General features: G+C 39.6%; 1 protein-coding gene across 3 annotated transcripts in view; it reads left to right on the top strand.

Moving 5' to 3' along the window:
* The window catches only part of DISP1 (dispatched RND transporter family member 1), an 85,447-nt gene extending 74,670 nt beyond the window's left edge, over positions 1-10,777 (top strand). For all 3 annotated transcript variants that reach the window (XM_054279022.1, XM_054279023.1, XM_054279021.1), the window contains 3 exons: positions 369-466; positions 2,552-2,649; positions 7,122-10,777. In XM_054279022.1, the coding sequence (XP_054134997.1) occupies positions 369-466; positions 2,552-2,649; positions 7,122-10,766 (3,841 nt within the window). In that variant the 3' untranslated portion in view covers positions 10,767-10,777. The remainder of the gene's footprint in view (positions 1-368; positions 467-2,551; positions 2,650-7,121) is intronic.
* Positions 10,778-21,150: the final 10,373 nt, after the last annotated feature.

The raw sequence follows: 21,150 nt of genomic DNA, 5'->3' as shown, positions 1-21,150 counted from the left end.
TACGCTCTGAAGTTAAAATGTATACTGCCACTGATTTCAATAAATACAGAATCTAATATTCTACAGTATTTAAGGCCTTTCATAGCAGACTAGATATTTCCCACTGCAAGCTTTTTAAAAAAAAAATGTATAATTGTACTTTTCTCTATGGATATTTTTGGTACTGGACTCAATGTCCTTTCATTTGAAGTCTCTTAATTTAAAGAAAAAAAAAAATTATTGTTTCTGTTTTTGTATCCCAAAATCACATTGGTAAAAATATGTTTTCTCAGGTGTAAGAGCTGTTAAAACTGTGTGACTTGTTTGGATGGTGCTTCTTTTAATGATTTCTTTGCTAAGGTAAAGTGAAACCCTTTCTTCTGGTTTAGTCATCAAGATGACAGATGGTCAGATGATCACTATGAAAGAGAGAAGAGGCAAGCAGACTGGAACTTCCACAAGGATACCTTTTTCTGTGATATTCCAAGTAAGTGGAGAAATGATACAAGGAGAGCTAAAAACTTCTGACAGTTCAGAGTTTTCTGAACTCTTCTGTATATTGTATGCTATATTAGGTAGATTTTTTTAACTTAATATATAAACACAATAAATACCTTCTTTCACCATGCAGAAATCTTGGTAAAATTGGACTGAAATGTTTCAAAGTCACTTTCAGAATTCATTAAAGATTTGCCTTATTGGTTCCATTCCACTGGCTCTTTCTCAGAAAAAAACTGTATTTACTTGAAGTGCTTCCTTTGTGTGTTTCCATTTCCTGTAAGGAATTTTATTAGTTCTTAATAGTACTGAACATTGTAAAATCAGTGTTTTGTGTGTGGCTAGAGATGTAGTTCTTAATTCACATTTGGGAAGAAGTTATGTTTTGTCCATGCCATTAACTTAATTCTAAAAAACCTAAATCAAAATACTTTTCCTGTGTATGTCCTAAAGGCATCCACCAATTATATTTTGTACAGAATGTAGGGGTTTATGTATGAAAAAAAAAATAGACACAAAAAAACCCAATGAAGAAAACATCCCCCTCAAAGAAACAGAAATAAAAATAAAATGTCCCCACCTTAAAGCACTGTAGGCTATGAAGCTGACTAAGTTAAACTAGAGGACAAAAAAGGCGAAGTCTTTTGACTTTTTACAAGGCACACTGCAGAACTTTGATAAGTCCTGTTCGGGCAGAGAGATGTAGATCTTGCCTCTATTCATAGAAGGACCTGAGCTCTTTTGTGGCTACTTCCACATGTGAGGACTGATAACAGAGCACAAAAACACAATTGTGAAATTATTTGTGTAGATTACTTGGTCTAAGAGAGCAATGACCAGAGAAAACCAGAGTGAAAAACAGATTTTTATTCTTTTTTTTCAATTGCAGTATAGTCTTATGTCTAAGTGAGAGGATGGGAGCAAAGTCATCATTTCTGCTCCTGTGAACAGAACCAAATTAGCATATCATGAGTGAGGAACAGAAAATGTACTTGGTACTCTGCTGAGCATTCTTGAAGCAGAATTGACTCCTCTTATCCAGGCTGCTGTTCTGCACAGTCTCACTCTCTTCCTTTCCTCTGCTGTTTCTGTGTAGTCTCAGTTTGTGACAGTCATGAAGGAATTGCATTTCTCTGGGAAAATTTGCCAGTCCATTATGTAAAGAAAACAGTTGATTTCCTCTTGACACACTTTTGTCATTCCTGGTATCTTTCTTTGTCTGCTCCAGGACCTCTAGATTTCAGTTCCCTTGATCGTAAAGCATTGTTGGAGATCATAAAGCACTGCCCCTGAGTCTTTTCATTGCAGCCTTGTGGAAGGCAAAAATTCTGCAGCTTCACAGCAGTGGGGAAAATTCAGCCTTTTGGGTTTTTGGAATACTTTATTAGTGTGATCATGTTTCTTAACCCAGAGTACCATACTGTGTTAGGCAGATGTGTATATTTGTGTATGTGTATTTGTTTCCCTTGTGAGCTCTGCAGACAGATCTCATTGCCACTAAGTAATTATTTGCTTTCCTAAATCTGTCTTCTGATAAATGTGATTTAATTTGTAATTTAAGCTCCATGTTTCTAAACTGTGGAATTCTTGAAAATGGCCTCAAGGATGTCACAACAATTTCCATTGCAGTCATTTGCTTCTAAAGCAAAAACATTTTTGTAGAAACAGCTTTATAATTATTATTTATATTCCCAAATGACATACTAAATCAGCCTTTGATTACTGTTATCAGTGTACTGCCATTATACTGTGCCAAGAATTTAATAGTTTGCTGATTAGATCTTCTGATTTTTGTTTGTCATATTTCAGAAGATAGTTTGCTTGAATAGAAGTCTGTAAGCTTCTGAGTGGTGTGTAGTATTGCAGATGCCATATTTACTATAAGCACCTTAAGGAAATGGAAACTTTCACGTGGAGTGAGTCTTACAGATAAACAGCTCATATTGAAAAGGAGGTGAATTCCCATGACTCAACAAAGATTTCCCATGTGCCATTTGAATGGTGGGATTTTGCCTCAGCCTTTGATACCAGGCCCACCCAAACAATCAGTAAAAACCCCCTTCTATAATTTCAGGTGATCGCTATTCACGAGTGGTATTTACATCAACAGAAGGAGAGAATTTATGGAATTTGAATGCAATTAAGTCAATGTGCAATGTAGACAACTTGAGGGTAAGTCAATTTGGCATTTGTTTCACTTGCAAATACAGAGCATACGTTTGAAACTTTGGTTTGCTGCCCACTGCCATCCAGTAGCATATGAGAAGACTTCATGTGTTTCAGCTTCTGTCAAATGATCAGTCAGTATGTATATGCAGTTAAAAAACAACTTTCAGTGTGTAGATCAGGTTATATATTGGGGAATTTCTTTGAATTTTCTACTAATAGCATCCAGAATTGGGTAGAATAGGGTTGCTTCAGGAAAGAATTATCTTAACTTTTACTGTGTGTTTCCTTATAAAATATTATTCTCTGGAGTTTTGTTCTTGGGTCCCAGCAAATAATTGATTTTTCTTGTGTTTTCACCTCCAGGTGAACTAACTATAATCTCATAATATATGCTTTTTTCTCTGACACCCAGTGGATCACTCAAATTTTTTTTTATTAGTTTAGAATAGTCTGTTAAATGGACTGCAAAGGAACTTAGGTAAAATAGCTAGAGATACTAATTTTCATTTAAACTTTATTTTATCTGTAAAATGTAAGCTTGTCACTTGCTGGAGCAAACTCCTTTGAACTGAGTAACAATGAACTTTTGGTTCACATACTGATGACTTTGCATGGAAATGAAGCAATATGTTTTTCATCTGTTAATACCGAACAAATTATTTCTACTTTGCTCTTCTCCAAAACAAAAGTAATCATAGACAACTTAATTCATATTTCTCATTTATTTAACAGGAAATATTTTCATTATTGGATTGATCATTGCCTATTAGACAACTGTATTAATTTAGCAAATTCCCAAACTGTTTTCTCTACAACAGCCATCATTTGCTGGCTTAAAATGTTGATCTGTAGTGGAACATTGTATGATGAATCTCCCTTGGCAGTCTGCTGACAGACATTTTGTCCTGGTTGGGTCCCTTGGTGGAAGTGAGTTTTGTCCTCACATGCTTGTTAAATGTTCCTTATTTCCCCATCAGAGATGATTGCACTGACAGGATGGCTCATGTGGTTTTATCCCTTTTTTCTTGCAATCAGAACAAGCCAGGTGAGCAAGAGTACGGGATCTAAAGCAGCCCAGCTAAGTTTTGAATGAGCTGAGCTAGGGAGTCATCACATCACCAGTTCAATCAGGAGATCCAGGGGAGCATAACCTTTAACAAGGGTAAAAATTGAGGCTGAGTGAGGGAGGAGATGCTAATCTGTGCATTTACTGTAGAGAGGTTCAGTTGCACAGGCAGCTGATGCAGGTAAATCCCAGGTAGTGCAGATCGTTGCAAAGCAATGCAGTCTGAATTAAAAAACATCATGCTGTTTAACAGAAGATAGTTAATTACCTCTGAAGAGAATCTCTCTAATGAATGCATTACTACCGAGAATTGTTTCTTTTGTTCCTCCCAATCTGCTCACCTTGATAAAAATGTATTATATCAAATACGGCTATACTTTCTGAGGGAAGGATGAAACTCCTTTACTACAACAAACAAGGCCTGTAAAACCAGCTCTTCCTTTGAAATAAGAACACTTCAGAAAATTAAATGTTTGATGCATCATCTACACCCACAACTGTGTAGATATTTATAAAAAAAATTGTTGTAAATAATGACCTTGCAGATCTTTCTTTGTAAATTACTTAGGAATAAAGTAATTTAACACCTCAGCTGAGCAGAACAACAGTGCATCATGGTAGCATCATTGATTTTTAGCTAGTTGGTATGGAAAAATGAGTATGGTTAGGTTTTGGTATTTTTGCTGGTCTGTGCATATAAATTTATTTAAAAAATTAGATACTCAGAACTCAGAAAGGGATGAAGTTTATTTCATAGTTTCTTTTTAAATGCTTTTTACTTACAAATAACATTTTTAATTATTTGAACACTTTCTGGCAATTTTTAAGTACATCTGACATTTCTTAGAACTCACAAAGTGCTGTGATTATGTTCCACCTTTAAATGCTAAGTTCTGCTAGCAGCCAGTCCCTAGGGAGGCAGAGGATGCTAACTTGCACTGCAGTCATAACAAAAAAATCTATGACTTTGGTGACCTTCTGGTCTTACAGACTCTTTTCTGGCTGTAGTTATTTTTGGTTTTGACCTCATGCTTGTTCAGGGCCACAGTTCTGTTGAATTAAGTGGAAAATCTTTCTGTATTCAAAGACAGGAAAATCAGGCACTGCTTGCTGGAAGTGCAAACCTTTGAATTTATGTATTTTTCTGATGATAAGCAGGATATCAGCACCAACTAATATTTGCTTTAGTATGGGACTAACAGCATATCCTCTGTGTATTAATTGTATTCCCATCTGCTTGTAACTACTTTAACTATAGGCTTTACTGACATTTAGGGACTCTACCCTGCAGCAGTTCAGCATATGCAAGTTGTATAATCATCATGAAAACTTTATATACAAAATAGTTATAGGAGGTGTTCTAATTTTTTTACTTCTTGGATAAGAAGAGCTTTTTTTTCACCCGTTAATTGCAGAATGTTTTCCCTATAAACTGTAAACAGTTATTTTATAAACTTTAATGACTATATATTATGTCTTAAGACTGCTTCCCCACAGCAGTGGATTTGTGATTCTCTGTCACTGCAGAGAGCCATTTGGGCAGATCTGCCCACAGATGTTTGCAGGTTGCACAGTTTCATTTCCTTACTTGTTCCAAAGTAAATTGAAGTGGTGCCAGTGACAGAGCAGGTCTGGAAACACCAGAATGACCTTTCCAGTTCCTTTGGATCACCAACAAAGCCCAATGCTACAATCTATTAACATTTAACGTAGTATTTTAATGAACTATCAGGAGCTAAATTTTCTATTTTACTTTCTAATTTCCAGCTAGCACCTCATGTTATTTTATCTTTGCCAGCAGTTATTTTGCCAGTGAATGTTTTTGGCCTGCAGCAAGTGTAGAACAGTGTATAAACATCATTGTCCCATCTTGAACCTGAATACATAGAGAAGACAATCAATCCTTTCCTCCCAGTTTGCTTATTACATCCTCATAGGACTAACCTGGAGATGTGCCATGAAAAACACAGATATGCTATTCCAGTGCTTCCTTTTATTTAGTTGATTGTTCAGTTTTTCCTGAGTTTGCCTGTGTGAAAGTTTTTATCTGGAAACAATCAGATTAATCAGATTTGAATTCTCCTGGGTTTTTGGAATGCCAATTTGTTATTGTTCAGAAACTGGTTGACAAAATTTGGTCCATATTGAAGCTTTTATAACTGCTGAGAGAATTCCCAAGTGTATTTTTTGGTCTGCATTACGAAGGATTGCTAATAATAAGCCTGAGCAATTTTGCTGAAGAAAAAAAAAAAGAGGCTAAGTGGTTTCTTTCAGATCACTTAAATTTAAAGCATACATGGACAACTGTTTCAGGATGCACTCCTAGAAAATCTGAAGAACATGGCTTTATTTATGTGACTGTATTAATATGTGTAATATTCAGTGTAACTTGATCAAAACATAACTTTGACATGTATCTTAACTATTTGAAGGGCTAATTCTACTTTGTCACATATAACAGAAGTTCTGGTTTTGGAGACTTTTATTCCTTGTGCTCTTCAAAGATTGAGTTTTGTCATCTTGAGAGAATTTCCCTGATCTAACCTTGTTAGAGTTTCATTTCTGGTTTATAGTCACTTTCAGTTTGTGTAGAAGTGTCTTGAGGTGATTTAGCTAAATCGTGCTCTTACTGTCTTCAACTAAATCTGGAGTATTGTGGAAGTGAAAGAAAAATATCCCCATAAGGGATTAAGACTCACTTGGTTGAGGAGTATCTTTAACCAGAATGTGCCGTGCACTGTGGGTGCAGTGTTCAGAGGCATGACCTGTTATTTTGGGGTGCTTCATGACAGTGGAATTACCTTGTGCTTTGGAAAACCTGCATGACTCAGGGACATGCAGTGCCTGGGTGGCAGGCAGAGCTGTTTGGGGACAGTGCCTGCCAGATGTACAAGAGCTGAAAGAGATTAATAAAATCAGGGTTGTAGAAGAGAGATCACGTGATGGAAGTTACGGTAAAACTGTCACATCTTTCCTTTCAGGATGGTAAGTCCTTGCCTCTCCTAGGAACTTCAGGATACGATTACAAGCAGAATGAAACTTCACTGGTGTATGGCTGATTGTGTATTCTCAGGAGTATAGCATGAGATAATAGAAGAGAGTTAACAGTCCTCAGACTGGAAAGAAACAAAACATTTCAGTGGATCTTCAAATAATACTCTTTAACACTTTTGCCAATTCTGTGCCACTGTGACAAGTCTGTATACTGGCTGGTTTAGTCTGCTGCATGTAAGAGGATACTGATCAAAAGAAGTGTATGTGGAAATAAGAATTTAATATGTTAACGCCAAATATTAGCATAAACTGAAGTTTCATAATTTAATTTTTCGGGTTGGTTTTTTTTTTTTTTGGTTACTGAATGTTTCAGACTGTTACTTTAAATTGGATTTGTCTCCCTGTCTTTATACAGATCAGATCCCATTCCCAGTTTGGTGATCTCTGCCAGAGAGCCACTGCTGCTTCATGCTGTCCCAGCTGGACACTGGGCAACTATATTGCTATTCTGAACAACAGGTCATCGTGTCAGAAAATTGTTGAACGGGATGTCTCTCACACCCTAAAGCTGCTTCGCACTTGTGCCAAATACTACTACAATGGAACCCTGGGGCCAGACTGCTGGGACATGAACGCCAAAAGGAAGGACCAACTCAAGTGTACAAACGTGCCTCGAAAATGTACCAAGTACAATGCTGTTTACCAGATCCTTCACTATCTAGTAGACAAGGATTTCCTAAGCCCAAAGACAGCTGACTATGTATTACCAGCTTTAAAATACAGCATGCTCTTCTCTCCCACTGAGAAAGGGGAAAGTATGATGAGTATTTACCTAGATAACTTTGAGAACTGGAATGCTTCTGATGGTGTAACAACCATCACAGGGATTGAGTTCGGAATAAAACATAGATTGTTTCAAGATTATCTGTTGATGGATACTGTGTATCCTGCCATAGCCATTGTAATTGTCCTGTTAGTTATGTGTGTGTACACCAAGTCCATGTTTATCACACTAATGACTATGTTTGCAATAATTAGTTCCTTGATTATTTCTTATTTTCTCTATCGGGTAGTGTTTAACTTTGAGTTCTTCCCATTCATGAATCTCACGGCATTGATTATCCTCGTTGGGATTGGAGCAGATGATGCTTTTGTCTTATGTGATGTTTGGAACTACACAAAGTTTGATAAACCTCATGCTGGCACCTCTGAGACAGTGAGCATCACACTGCAACACGCTGCTCTTTCCATGTTTGTCACAAGTTTTACAACTGCTGCTGCCTTCTATGCTAATTATGTCAGCAATATTACAGCAATCAGGTGTTTTGGTGTTTATGCTGGCACTGCCATTCTGGTTAATTATGTTTTGATGGTTACGTGGCTGCCTGCTGTAGTTGTATTACATGAACGATACCTTGTCAATATTTTCAGTTGCTTTAAGAAACATCAGCAGAGGGTATGCAACAACAAAAACTGCTGGACAGTGTTGTGCCAAATGTTCCACAAGATTATTTTTGCAGTCTCAGAAGCATCCAGGATATTTTTTGAGAAAGTTTTGCCATGCATTGTTATCAAATTTCGGTATATTTGGCTTTTCTGGTTCCTTGCCTTAACAATTGGTGGAGCATATATTGTGTGTGTAAATCCAAAGATGAAACTGCCATCATTGGAGCTCTCAGAGTTTCAGGTGTTTAGGTCTTCTCACCCATTTGAACGATACGATGCAGAATACAAAAAACTTTTTATGTTTGAACGTGTCCACCACGGAGAAGAGCTCCACATGCCGATTACCGTAATCTGGGGTGTCACACCTGAGGATAATGGTGACCCTTTAAACCCTAAAAGCAAAGGAGAGCTGCAGCTAGATACCAGTTTTAATATTGCTAGCCCAGCTTCGCAGGTTTGGATTTTACGTTTCTGTCAAAAGTTAAGAAATCAAACCTTTTTTTATCAGGCAGAAGAACAAGACTTCACAAGCTGCTTCATTGAAACATTTAAGCAATGGATGGAGAATCAAGACTGTGATGAGCCATCTCTTTATCCCTGCTGCAGCCACTGGACCTTTCCATACAAACAAGAAGTTTTTGAATTATGTATCAAGAGAGCTATAATGGAGCTAGAAAGAAGCACAGGGTACCATTTAGATAGCAAAACCCCAGGGCCTCGCTTTGACCTTAATGATACCATCAGGGCAGTGGTGTTAGAATTCCAAAGCACCTACCTCTTCACACTGGCTTATGAGAAAATGCATCAGTTCTACAAAGAGGTGGACTCATGGATTTCAAGTGAGCTTAGTTCTGCTCCTGAAGGTCTTAGCAATGGCTGGTTTGTGAGTAACCTTGAATTTTATGATCTTCAGGACAGTCTTTCTGATGGTACCCTGATTGCCATGGGCCTTTCAGTTGCCGTTGCATTTAGCGTAATGCTTCTTACAACTTGGAACATAATCATAAGCCTTTATGCAATCATTTCAATAGCTGGAACTATTTTTGTCACAGTGGGTTCTCTGGTTCTTCTTGGGTGGGAGCTGAATGTGTTGGAATCTGTCACAATCTCAGTGGCTGTTGGCTTGTCAGTGGACTTTGCTGTTCATTATGGAGTGGCTTATCGCTTGGCCCCTGACCCTGACCGAGAGGGGAAAGTCATTTTTTCTTTAAGCCGTATGGGTTCTGCTATTGCAATGGCTGCCTTGACTACATTTGTAGCTGGGGCAATGATGATGCCCTCAACAGTGTTGGCATACACTCAGCTTGGCACTTTCATGATGCTTATAATGTGCATTAGTTGGGCTTTCGCAACATTCTTTTTCCAGTGTATGTGCCGATGCCTTGGGCCCCAGGGCACTTGTGGCCAGATCCCACTACCAGAAAAACTGCGGTGTAATGCCTTCTCTCAGGCCTTTTCAGGTGCCCAAGGGGGCAGAAGTCAAAACAAATCCCATCCTGTTAGCAAGTACCAGATGGACTCCAGAAGCCAAAAACCAGAAATGGAGCATGAGCACTATGAGCTTGAACCTCTGGCGTCACAAACTGGAATCTGTAACCCTGCAGAGAAAGTGACATATGAAGAAACTCATATCTGCTCAGAGCTTTTCAGCAGCAGGCCCCAAAACTCATCTGTGCCTGTGCATCCAGCATATAATAGTGAAGTGAGTAAAGGCATCAGAAACGTTGCTAATTCATCTGTGCTCCAGACCTCTATTGACCAACACACCATATGCCCAATTTTCTGTCAGAACCGGCAGTGTAGCTGTCCTGATACGTATAAGCAGGTGACAGTGAAGTGGAGTCCACACTCCTGTCAGCAGTTAAGTGACACCTCCTGTTACCAGTGTTCTCCCTCCCCGGGGACTGTGCAGATCCAAAGCTCTGTAGTTCCTATAAATGCTTTACAGCAAGCTGCTGAGGGTTACGTTCATCCAGTCCAGCATATCCTTCACTGTGGCTGCCTTCAGGGAAGGCTCAAAAGAACGATGACACAAAACTCTCTGCCTAAAAATTTTTTCCTCCAGTCTGTGCAACAGTTCCAGGCACATCAGAGAATAAACAGGACAGATACACATGCTCATCAAAACCCAGAAGAAAACATAAGAACTGTTCCAAAGGTGATGAGCTCCTCACAGTTCCTCTGCCGAAACGCGGCACCTCTAATAGTGCATTGCTCTGAATGTGAGAACAGCGTCCAAAATAACCAAAAGGGATTCTGTCAGCAGACAGGTAAGTGTGACGAAAAAGATGGTACAGAAGCAAACAGGGTGGAAAGCAAGAAAGCCTCTCTGTCAAAGCAGAAAAAGAAAGCTGACAGCAAGATAGATCAGTGTTCTTTGCAGAATGACAGAGTTTTGAAAGCAGACCAAAATGATAAAAATCACCTGCTGACCAGGTCAGGGAGAGAGGCTCACTCCGAGGGTTGCCATGAAAGTTCACCCTGTTGTGGCAAGGCAATTGCAGTAAAGTGCAATTCTGTTGACTGTCAAATGCCAAACATCGAAGCCAATGTGCCTCCTATGTTAATGCGCCCAGAACTTTCCAATGAAAGTTTGTTAATAAAAACACTATAATAAACCTTTAATTTGGCAATCCTGCGTCTTTCTTTTAAAAGTAAGTTTGAAGCACTGGAAAGGAAAGTCCTGAATAAATATGAAATATAATTTGCCTTTTGGAATGAAAAGTGTATTTTATAGAACAATAACATTTATACATTTCATAAAGCCATTACATGTAGTAAAACCTGATGTTGTCCAGAATGTTTTTTTGCTATAACTCATAAGGTGGATTATGCTTCATGTAGATTTTGTTCCAGGACATTAGTGCTTGATTTCTCCTTATAAACCATCTCAAGAAATAAAGCATTGCAAAGAAACTTTCCCTTTTCTGAAGCCAGGGCTTGAGAGGTCAATAACATTTGGGGCAGACTGAGATTGCACATTTCCTGAGTACATCATTTACCTTTATTCTTCTGCTGCCTTGGCAGGCTTCTGCACACTTTGAAGCAGCAGCAGAACTGTATCTGTGTTTTTTCAGAATTGTTTGACAGACCAGCTCTGCAGGGTAGCCTGTTTGAGGAATATTTTTAACTATTCATCCTAACAAAATCTAAAGAAAAGCTCCTGGAGGTCTGCAACATTTGCACCGCCTGTGTTGCATTTCTGTGTACATAGTGCAGTAAAACATTTTAAACTGCCTTTCTGGCAGTTACTGTATAGACTTTACCATTACATACCAGAGAATACAGGTGGAAACAGTAGTCAGTGAACATTATTGACTTTTCAGTGATCACAACAAAAATACAGTTTATGCAGGTGACAGATGTATGTAAAATCAGGACTTGTAAAATTGGACATGAAGTGCCTTGCAATACTGAACTTTTTCCCACAGAGTTAATCTGCTGTGGAGAAAGGCGTAGTTAATGCACAGGCTCTAGACTTACTGCCAACAGTAAGTATCAGATTAAGTCAACTCAAAAGGCTCAGAAACGTAAATTTAAATACTGTGTTCTGAGTGTTCTATCTGGAGAAGTTCCCAGATGAATATTTTGTAAATACTGAACTAAACCATGTAACCAAGACGTTGGATTTCAGATGTTGCATCTGTGTAAGACTAAGCAGGGTTTAGTAACATGATAGCTATGGGTAATCATGGAAATACTTGCTGGTCTTATCACTCCGGGAGGGTGGATTTGAGAGCTGGAATGGGTAGCATGTCATAATTTCTGAGTATCTTAATGACAAACCTCCATTTCATTGCTTGGTTATGCTGGTGATGTTGATTTATGAGACACAGAAGATAGATTTCATGGGCTGATGTGATATCAAGTACTTGGTGTGTAATGAATCACTGGAAGAAAAGCCTGGATAATCCTGTCCTAGTGTACATGTTGGAGGCATGCAGAAGGTTCATATCATGCAACAAACCATTTTGGTTTGGCTGGGAGTAGTGATGTTAGTGCTTGTATGTCCCAGTGACTGGAAGAGGTTGAAATCTACAGAAAAACCTAAATTAGTTTTACATAGTTAAAGAGTATCATTCTTTCTTAGTTATAAAATAAAACTCAGTTTTAGTTACCTTGGAACTTGTCACTCAGTTTAGAGCCTGATTCTTTAGCCTGTAACGAGAGTTTTCTGTGCCCTACAGACACCATTAATTAAAAGCTAACACTTGTAGTGCTAGCAATCTAAAGAAATTTAGGGGAATAAGAAATAAACTGGACTGTTGCTGTTGTCCAGCTTTTTTTCTGCCCACCACACCTGATTGAGTGTAGTTTGTCAGACCTTGTCAAAGCAGCATGTAATGCTTACTACAGTGCCTGTCACATGAGCTGTCATTCACAGCTTTGAGACATGGGCCTTTGGGGAGGTCCCTAGCCAATGTGTCTACAGAACAGAGAACTTTGTCAGCTGATGAGCTCAAAATGAGATTTTTCCCTAAGCCAGTTTTCCATCCTGCATTCTGGGTAAGGAAACCACCTTTGATTGCTTGTATTAATAACTGGTTTTGAAACGGTTATGTAGCGATAGAGATTATTGTTACGTTTCCATAATGATTTATATGTTCTGAAAGGCTGATACAGTGAGAAGAATGGGGCAGATAAAGAGTTCTGGTGTAATGCACTCTTAGGAAAGATTAAAATGAACTAATGTGCTTGGCTAGTGAGCAGGATCACTGCTGTATCTGCCTTTTGTTGTTGCAGTAATATTAATCAAGTTATAATAAGCAGGTAAGCTCAGCTCCATGAGCAACCTCTGGCCTGGCTGACAGAAGCTCACAGCCAATGGGAGCTTTCCTAGGATGCAGGCATCTTACTGGTTCAGAGTCTGGAGACACAGATATAGACCAATGACCTGTCCCAACCTGGGAGTTCGGAAGGGGATAAAAGAGTGCAAGACACAAAAAATGATGCTGTTGTCTGATGACCAAAAGGGAGTTTATCTTGTATTACATATCAGACATACGAACATCATGGATGCTTCTTAGTATTTTGTGACTTTGCCATTTCCTCCCTGCAAACTGCTTTGTCTTTTCCAAATCAGTTAGCTGGACAAGGAGCAATCACTGGCCTAAATAAGTTTGGTAGTTATGGATGTAGCACCATGTTTGTGTGTGTGCTGCATCTGTGTCAATTCAGGTGTAGACTATAAACCCAAGCCAGTGCAACTCCTGGCTTGGGTTTTAGAGTCTACACCTGAATTGAAGAATGGAAGAGAATAGGAATTGGTTCCAGTGACAGATGAAGGTATGCATTACTGCATCCCTAGAAAATCCAGGAGAGAAACGAATAAATGCTAATAATTAAGTTTTTACAGGCTACTGGGAGCAACCAAGGACAGGTTCTGTTCCACTCCAGGAAATTTTAACAAGAACCATTGCATCCTGCTGAGACATCTCTCAAAGACTTGCCAGTGATGGCCAAGTCTCAAGGGAAGCTGATTATGTTAAAATACTGGAATTTCCATTAACTAATTTCCTGTTACTGAGGTCCTGCCTGGCTTTGGGGTTGCATGGGGGTGTGGATGTGTGCAGACCACACAGATTATTCAAGGAAGGAAAGAAACTTTATGTGAGAAGACAGTGGTCTCTTTGTGGGTCTTAAGTTGCTGGTATGCTTTCTTCAGGAATAAAGACTACAAGCTAGAATCTTCCCAAGAGTGGGGCTTGTATCAGAGACCAACTCACTCAAATTTGCAGGGGGGAAAAAATTATATTTAATATAATGTAATATATATCTTAGTTATCTGTATTGTCCTTGAGATCTGTGTTTTTCAGGTCATAATCACATTTATAGTTTGGGTAATACATTGATCAGTTTAACAAAAAAGATTTTAAAAATTACAGTAAGCTCTTTAAAATATTAAACCTGGCTCAATATAAAATCACTAGAAATGCAGCTACCTCGTACAAAGGACTGGAGGCTATGTAGGTGGCTGATAAAGTAACATAAAGGAGTTTTAAATTACTGTTTCATTGTGTTTTTAAAGAAAATTAAAATCCATCTTTTTGCAATCACCCATAATCACTTAATTTGATCTTTTTGAACTGATGTGGGAGAATTGCTTTGAAGTGCTTTGAATTAGGAATACCACTCATATTGCCAGATGGAGTCCTGGCAGTTAGTCTGAGAGAGCTCTAAAAATACAGGTTGATGAATGACAAAAATTTTAGCACTGTAAGAAATGTCAAATTTGATAACATTTGCATTTATTTTATTTATACAAAAAATGTTATACTACTTAATACAGGTAGTAGATAGGTGATGCAGGCCAGAATCACACTGGCTTCATTGAATTGGACCTTAAATTTTTTCCACATGCTGGCAAGGTGTATTAAATTTTACTTCTGCCAATAACACCTGAAGTGCCTCTACATGCAGCATTTGATTTATGATGGTGAGCTGGGACACCATCCTACTAAGTGTTGCATATTCCCACAGTGCAAAACAAGGCTTGCCTTTGCAATAAAAAGCTAATAATGGAGAAGTTATAGTCTGGAAGAAAGGTGAGAGCTTATCCAAGTTCATAACAGATATCTGCAGACTCATGAATTTGGATCCGGTGACACCATTGCAGAGTTACTCTCACTTTAACTGTTATCCTTTGACTATTTATTCACTCACTTTATCAGAAAAAATCTCAGGTCTGCAGAGCCTGTGACATAGATCATGCACAGCTTAGAGTGGCCGCAGATTTTAGGTAGTACTGTCTGAATACTAAGTAGTCTGAAACCAAGGACTCCTGACTTTGCTGTTTCCCTTTATTTGGCGGTCTGTATTCCAAGATCCCCACCTCAGAAAGTTGCATGGAGTCATGTGTTTCCTGGAGACACATAATTTGGGGTATTTTGGTGCACCTGAAATGTATTAAAGGTAATATGTCCAGCTGGGTTTTGGATTCCATTATTTTAAGTTTTGGTCAATGTCACTTTACCTGCAAATGGATAGACATATTCCAGAGGAGCGGCTGCTTGCTGCTTTTATTTAAATTCTGTTAGTTAGAAATTGAGTTAGTTAGCTTGAGTCTAGTTCTCAAGCTGTTAATTTAAAGCTAATGCCTATCTGTCTTAAAAGCAGCAGGATAGCACTTGCTCTCTTGCTGAGAGCTGGCCTCAATTGGTGGCAGTGTTCAAAGTTGAACTCTTCCAGCAGCGAGTCTTTAGAGCATGATGGATGGCTTTGCTTTGAGGCCTAAACAAACTTTCTTAAACCCTTGTAAAGCCTTAACCAAAATTGTCTGTTGATTAATCTTAATGGCAATTCTAGAAACGTTTCTCTGTGGCTTAGGAAAGGAGCAGATCATTCATGGCTGACTAGTTAGTTATTCTTGCTTTCTTACAGTGCCCTGATCCTTGGAAAACAGTGTGACTAAAATACACACTCAGTATTGGCAGGCCCTTAAAAATTTGACCTAAGCCATGTCTTCTGCATACAATAATATTTTTACAATATAATTCAGTAATTGGAAATGTTTAAATGGTAGGATTGATGATGTACTGAAGTTTACTGAGTTTATGTGTATTTGAAGTCATTTTCAGGACAAGAGAAGGATAGGTGAGGACAGCTTGTCTGACAAGGTGGCACTTCTGGTTGTCTGCTCTTACTCAATGCTCAGAGCAGGTCACTGGCGTCACCTGGCTGTGGTGGCAGCATTCAGGAGCTGACAGAGGAGCAGACAAGTATCTGCAGTGTGGTGGGGAGCAGAGGGGCAGCAACTGCAGCAGCCTCCTCTTCTTCCCCTCCCTCGCTGGTAAAGTTCTCCACTTGGTAATAAAATCCCCTTCAGTGTGTTGTGTCTTGGAGCAATAATTCACCTCTTGTTTTAGTGGTATAAGTCAGAGGTAAGTTAATTGGAGTTATTTGAGCTGGGTTAGCATAAGAGGTATCACAACTGCTGAGTTATTGGCTCTCGTAAAAAGTCCAAAGTGTTTGGCCCAAAATCCACTTTTGAGGAGATATGTTTATGTGCAAATGCAGAACCCATTGAAGTTCTTATAGTCCAGGTAAAAACAAAGAGAAATTGGCAACTGAAGACATGTGAATCTCTGAAAAGATTTGACAGCACAGAAAAGCAGGTTTAGCACTGTTGGAGTCATCTTGCAGTACAAAATTAGATACTCTCCTTCACTTTTTCTTACAAAAATACTCTGTTTCTATATATATATATTTAAATCGGTATTTTTAAAACCTATGTTTTAAATATCTCTTCTATAATATATGATAGTATTGTGCCAAAATTTTACAAGTGGCTTGGCTGAACACCAAGCCTTTTCCCTAAAAAATGTTATTTTCAATCTGATGGAACTTGAACTCATGACAGTCACATCAGCAAGGTTGTCCAAGTCTATTATTCACCTTTTTCTCTATTCTGTGTTCTTAGTTAGGGTTGTGTCTCAGCTGACCCTGAAATTTTGAGCCTTTCTTCGGTGCCCCGAGGGCTTGCTTTGTTTCCTGACATAGTACTGAATCTGTTAAGCCAAATGTAGCTTATTCTGTCATTAGTGTACATTAAAGTAACTAATTTCCCTGTATCCCATGGGTTCATGTAGCAGGCCTTCTCTCCTTTTGTTGTTGTCTTTTGTCTCGAGCTCCTGAAGTACAGCTTCTGTAGTGGAGTAGAATAATCTCTTTGAGCCTTTCTTATTAGAGAAGCTTTATTTACATTTGTGGAGTATAATGTGTCAGCTTTTTAAGACTTCACAGCAGTATTGCACTACAAAATAGGGCAGAAATAGAGAGGGCTGTGTTGCACTGAAACTCGCTTGAATACACGGAGCAGTAGGTAGTTCCATTACATGGAGGTGTTTTATTTTGCATAGCACTAAAAGAGTATAATCCTCACAAAGGCAGGCATTATGAGTCTTGTAACATAAATGACAGATAATAACTTACTCTCACCTTTTGTGTAGCATAACCTTCACACAAAGAAACTTAAAAGAAGTAATTCAGGAAGTATTAAGCAAAACAACATAAAATTGAAAAGTGCTTACAATGGCGTGCCAGGAGGTAAACTGCTGCTTTTTCAGTTCTGTAAGGACTTTTTAAACCACCTTGCTTAATATGTCCCAGGTGAACATCATGCTGTTTTTCAATGAGAATTCAAAAAACTTTCCTCTGATAACTCTAGACAGTATCACTTTCCAGAGAAGTTTGAGTATGCAAAATAAAAGGACTGGGGAAAAAATTCCTTACCAAAATAAGGTGCTGTAATGAAACTATCATTCAAGAGTTAATCTGGCTTTTTCATCATTTGCAGTTGAGAATTATTATGGAACTTGAACTAATGCATTTTGCCTGCAAGGTACTCAACCCTGTACACAAGAATTTGAGACAGCTCAGTAGGTGCACTGGCTAACTTAGATATAAAACCTTCAATTATCATAGAGCAGGGGAGAGAGAGAGAATCCCAAATCCTTATTTGTATTTAAATACTCTTGTACACTACACAGAGGGATGAAATGTATTGAAAATATGTTTAAACTACAATATTTGAGATGATAGTAACTTTTATGATCTCAGAGTTATAAGCATGAAACAGAGTTACAAATAATAGCATGTATAATGTGATTGATTAGGGAATGGAAAGTTCTGTGCATTTGAAAACACCAGTATTTAAAAAGGGAGCATTCAAAGAACCTGCAGTAAATCAAAGAATCACTTAGGTTGAAAAGACCTTAATGATTATTGAGTCCAAGTGTTAACCCAGCACTGCCAAGCCATCACTAAACCATGTCTCCAAGTGCCACATCTACGTGTCTTTTAGATACCTCCAGGGATGGTGGCTCAACCACTCCCCCAGGCAGCCTGTTCCAGTGCTTTACAACCCCTTCTGTGAAAAAGAATTCCTAATATCCAATCTAAACCTTCTGTGGTGCAACTTGAGGCCATTTCCTCCTGTCCTATTATTTGTTACCTGGGAGAAGAGACCAACCCCCACCTGACTGCAACCTCCTTTCAGGTAGTTGTAGAGAATGAAGAGGTCTCCCTGAACCTCTTTTTCTTCAGGCTAAACACCCCCAGCACCCTCAGCTGCTCCTCACAGAATTTGTGCTCCAGACCCTTCACCAGCTCCATAGCCCTTCTCTGGACACACTCCAGCCCCTCAATGTCCTCCGTGTAATGAGAGGCCCAGAACTGGATGAAGCATTTGAGGATTCACTCCTCCCATCCAGATCACTGATAAAGTGATCACTAACATTAAACAGGGTTGGCCTCCAACACAGAGCCCTGAGGAACACCTCCAGAGACTGGCCACCAGCTGGGTGTGACTCCAGTCACCACCACTCTGGCCCTGGCCACCCAGCCAGGTTTTACTCAGTGAACAGTGCCCCATCCAAGCCATGAGCAGCACAGGAAAATGCTGTGGGAAATGATACCAAAGGCTTTACTAAAGTCCTGGTATGTACATCTACTGCCTTCCCCTCATCCACTAAGTGGATCACTCCTCATAGAAGGAGATCAGGTTGGCCAAGCAGGACCTGCCTTTCATCAGCCCATGCTGGCTGGGCCTCATCCCCTGGTTGTCCTGCTGATGTAATGGGAACCCAGCTGATCTACTTCATGGTTTCCCTGGCACTGAAGTCAGACTGACAGCCCTGTAGTTCCCTGGAGACTTCTTCAGCCCTTTTTGGCAATGGGCTTAGTCATATTTGCCAATTTCCAGAAAACAGGGACCTCTCCTCTGTTAGCCAGGATTGCTGGTAAATGATAAAAATGGCTTGGAGAGCACGTCCACCAGCTCCTCTGGTACCCTCTGAGGGGTCTCATCCAACCCCACAAACTTGTGTGTCTGAGTGGTGCCGCCGATCTTGTTGGCGCTTGTACAAGTACCTCCAAATAGTTTTCAGTGCTATAACTTCTATATACTCCGCTTGGTATCTGTTACACAGGTTCACAGGTACAACACTGCAGTGAATTCAGCCTGTTCAGCTTATGCCATACACTGGTTTGTTGTGGGCAATGGACAAGGGAGATTAAAATCTCTACTTCTGTAATAACATTCCTGGCTTAAATTCCTATTATTATAACTGATGTTTAATGTTATTATTACTCCGTATTTTTATAAATGGGCAAGACCAGTAGAGCCATATAAGCTCTGATTTAATTTACCAATTTTAGTACTTTGGGATTGTATTTCATGAGGCCTTAAAATAATGAATTTGAAAGGCTAGGCCTGGATGCATAGATGATTTAAAGCACCTGAACTTGCAACCTAAAAGACAAGAGCTGGTTATGATAGAGCAAGGGACCAACCAGTTCTGAGGGCTGCACCTATGCCAGTGTATGTCTGCTTTTTCAGTGGGTTTCCAGACACAGAACTTGAAAAAGACCCACTGTTATATCTCTCCTATTGCTTTGAGCAGAGGGAGGGGTTGATCTCAAGCAGCAGAGTATGTGGTGTGGCCTGTGCAGCAGGGGGCCATGCAGTCCCTGAGGATTAGAGCTCTCAGCAATTTATCTGTCAGATACTAGGTCTAAATTTGCCTTATGTCCCTTGCTATTGTGTTACCCTGCAAGTTATTCCCCTTCCTTTGGGCAGCTGAGAGCGGCTCCCTCCTGGTGCTTGTGTTCCTCAAAAACCTGCAGTTGCTGCTTCCTGCAAGGAGGCCCCACTGAGGAAGAATCCCTGCTGCTCCCAACATTATGTGCAGCCTTGTTGGAACCCCTTGTTAAGGGGAAGAAGTGCTGGTGGCATTCATTTATTTCAGTGGCCTTGCCCCAAAGGTAGCTGTTAATTGTACAGTCACCTCCTCTGCCTCCTGGGGTCTGGGAAAAGAGCAGGGACGCTTTGAGCTGCTGAGGTGGACTGTAAATGTAAGGGCTTTGAATTTAAACCTCTTGTGTCTTCTGATCTCAGAAATCGTCTGGACATCTCACATCTCATGTCTCACTTCTGGGTTTTGATACACTAAAATAGTATATTGAAAAGCCTGATTGATGTGACACCCTGCTGGAGTTTTCAGTTTCTGCAGTTGCTCTGGTTTCACATTGCATTTTAAGACCAGAAGAGCAAGATTTATGTCAGATGCTGCTGCTGGTGTCTTCCCCCTTCCCTCCACCCAAGCCCATGCTATCAGGAAATGGGTCTGCCCTTCCTTAGGAAACCCAGACAGTGAGGAAGCCACAGCCTCTTCATGTTTTTACATTTAGGTGTGCCTAGCTGAATATAGATTTCCTTAAAGCCACCACAGCTCTTAGACTGGTTTGTTTTTACTTCAAAGGGTCTGAAGTCATATTTCAGCATATTGAACTAGATGCAACTCCTGTAACCTCTCCTACAGCTGGAGAAGGGAGAGACATAGAGAAGCTGTGTCAAAAGACTTAGTCCTTCCATCCCTTCTCTGCAGAAGAGTGGCTGATCTCTAGCTAATGATCTGAACTGGGAATTTGACTCATAGCTACTGAATTTTGTCATATAGTGAATTAGTAAAGGAGATCTTGGAGCTCCAGCCTGCCTGGGTATGGGTGCAGCACCTGGAGCTGATTGCTGACTTAAGGAAAAGGATGTGCATCCTGGGCTGTGCTGTGCTGCCTGAAATCCCTCTGTTCTCACTGCAAAATACTCCAGCTACTAACTATGGAATAGTTACATGAGACACACTCCCCTCGTCTTCTGCAGACAACCAGTTCAGGTACAACCTTCTGGAAGCACGTGTGTCTTTTCCTAGTGACTGTCCAGAGAGCCCAAGGTCCTAATTCAGGAGCAGCAAATCATACCTAACTTGGAACATCACCCTCTGAAGGTTTTCAGAGGTTGCAATGTCTTTTTTTTTCTTTCTTTCTTTCTTTTTTTTTTTTTTTTTGCTAACATTGCAGCATAGGCTCTTTCCTGTTAATTCACAGACAAGCAGATTGACACCTGAAACTGGAATAACATGGAAAAGCACAGGAACAGGTGACATACTATCTTCTTTAAGGCTGCAATATGTCAAAGGGGCTTCCATAAATCTTTCTGTTTG

Source organism: Melozone crissalis, unplaced genomic scaffold, assembly GCF_028551555.1.
Source record: "Melozone crissalis strain CALT ecotype California unplaced genomic scaffold, PUWL_Pcris_2 ptg000027l_1, whole genome shotgun sequence".
NCBI lineage: Eukaryota > Metazoa > Chordata > Aves > Passeriformes > Passerellidae > Melozone > Melozone crissalis.
Note: the sequence above shows the minus strand (reverse complement) of the source record. Positions and strands in the feature narration are given on the sequence as shown.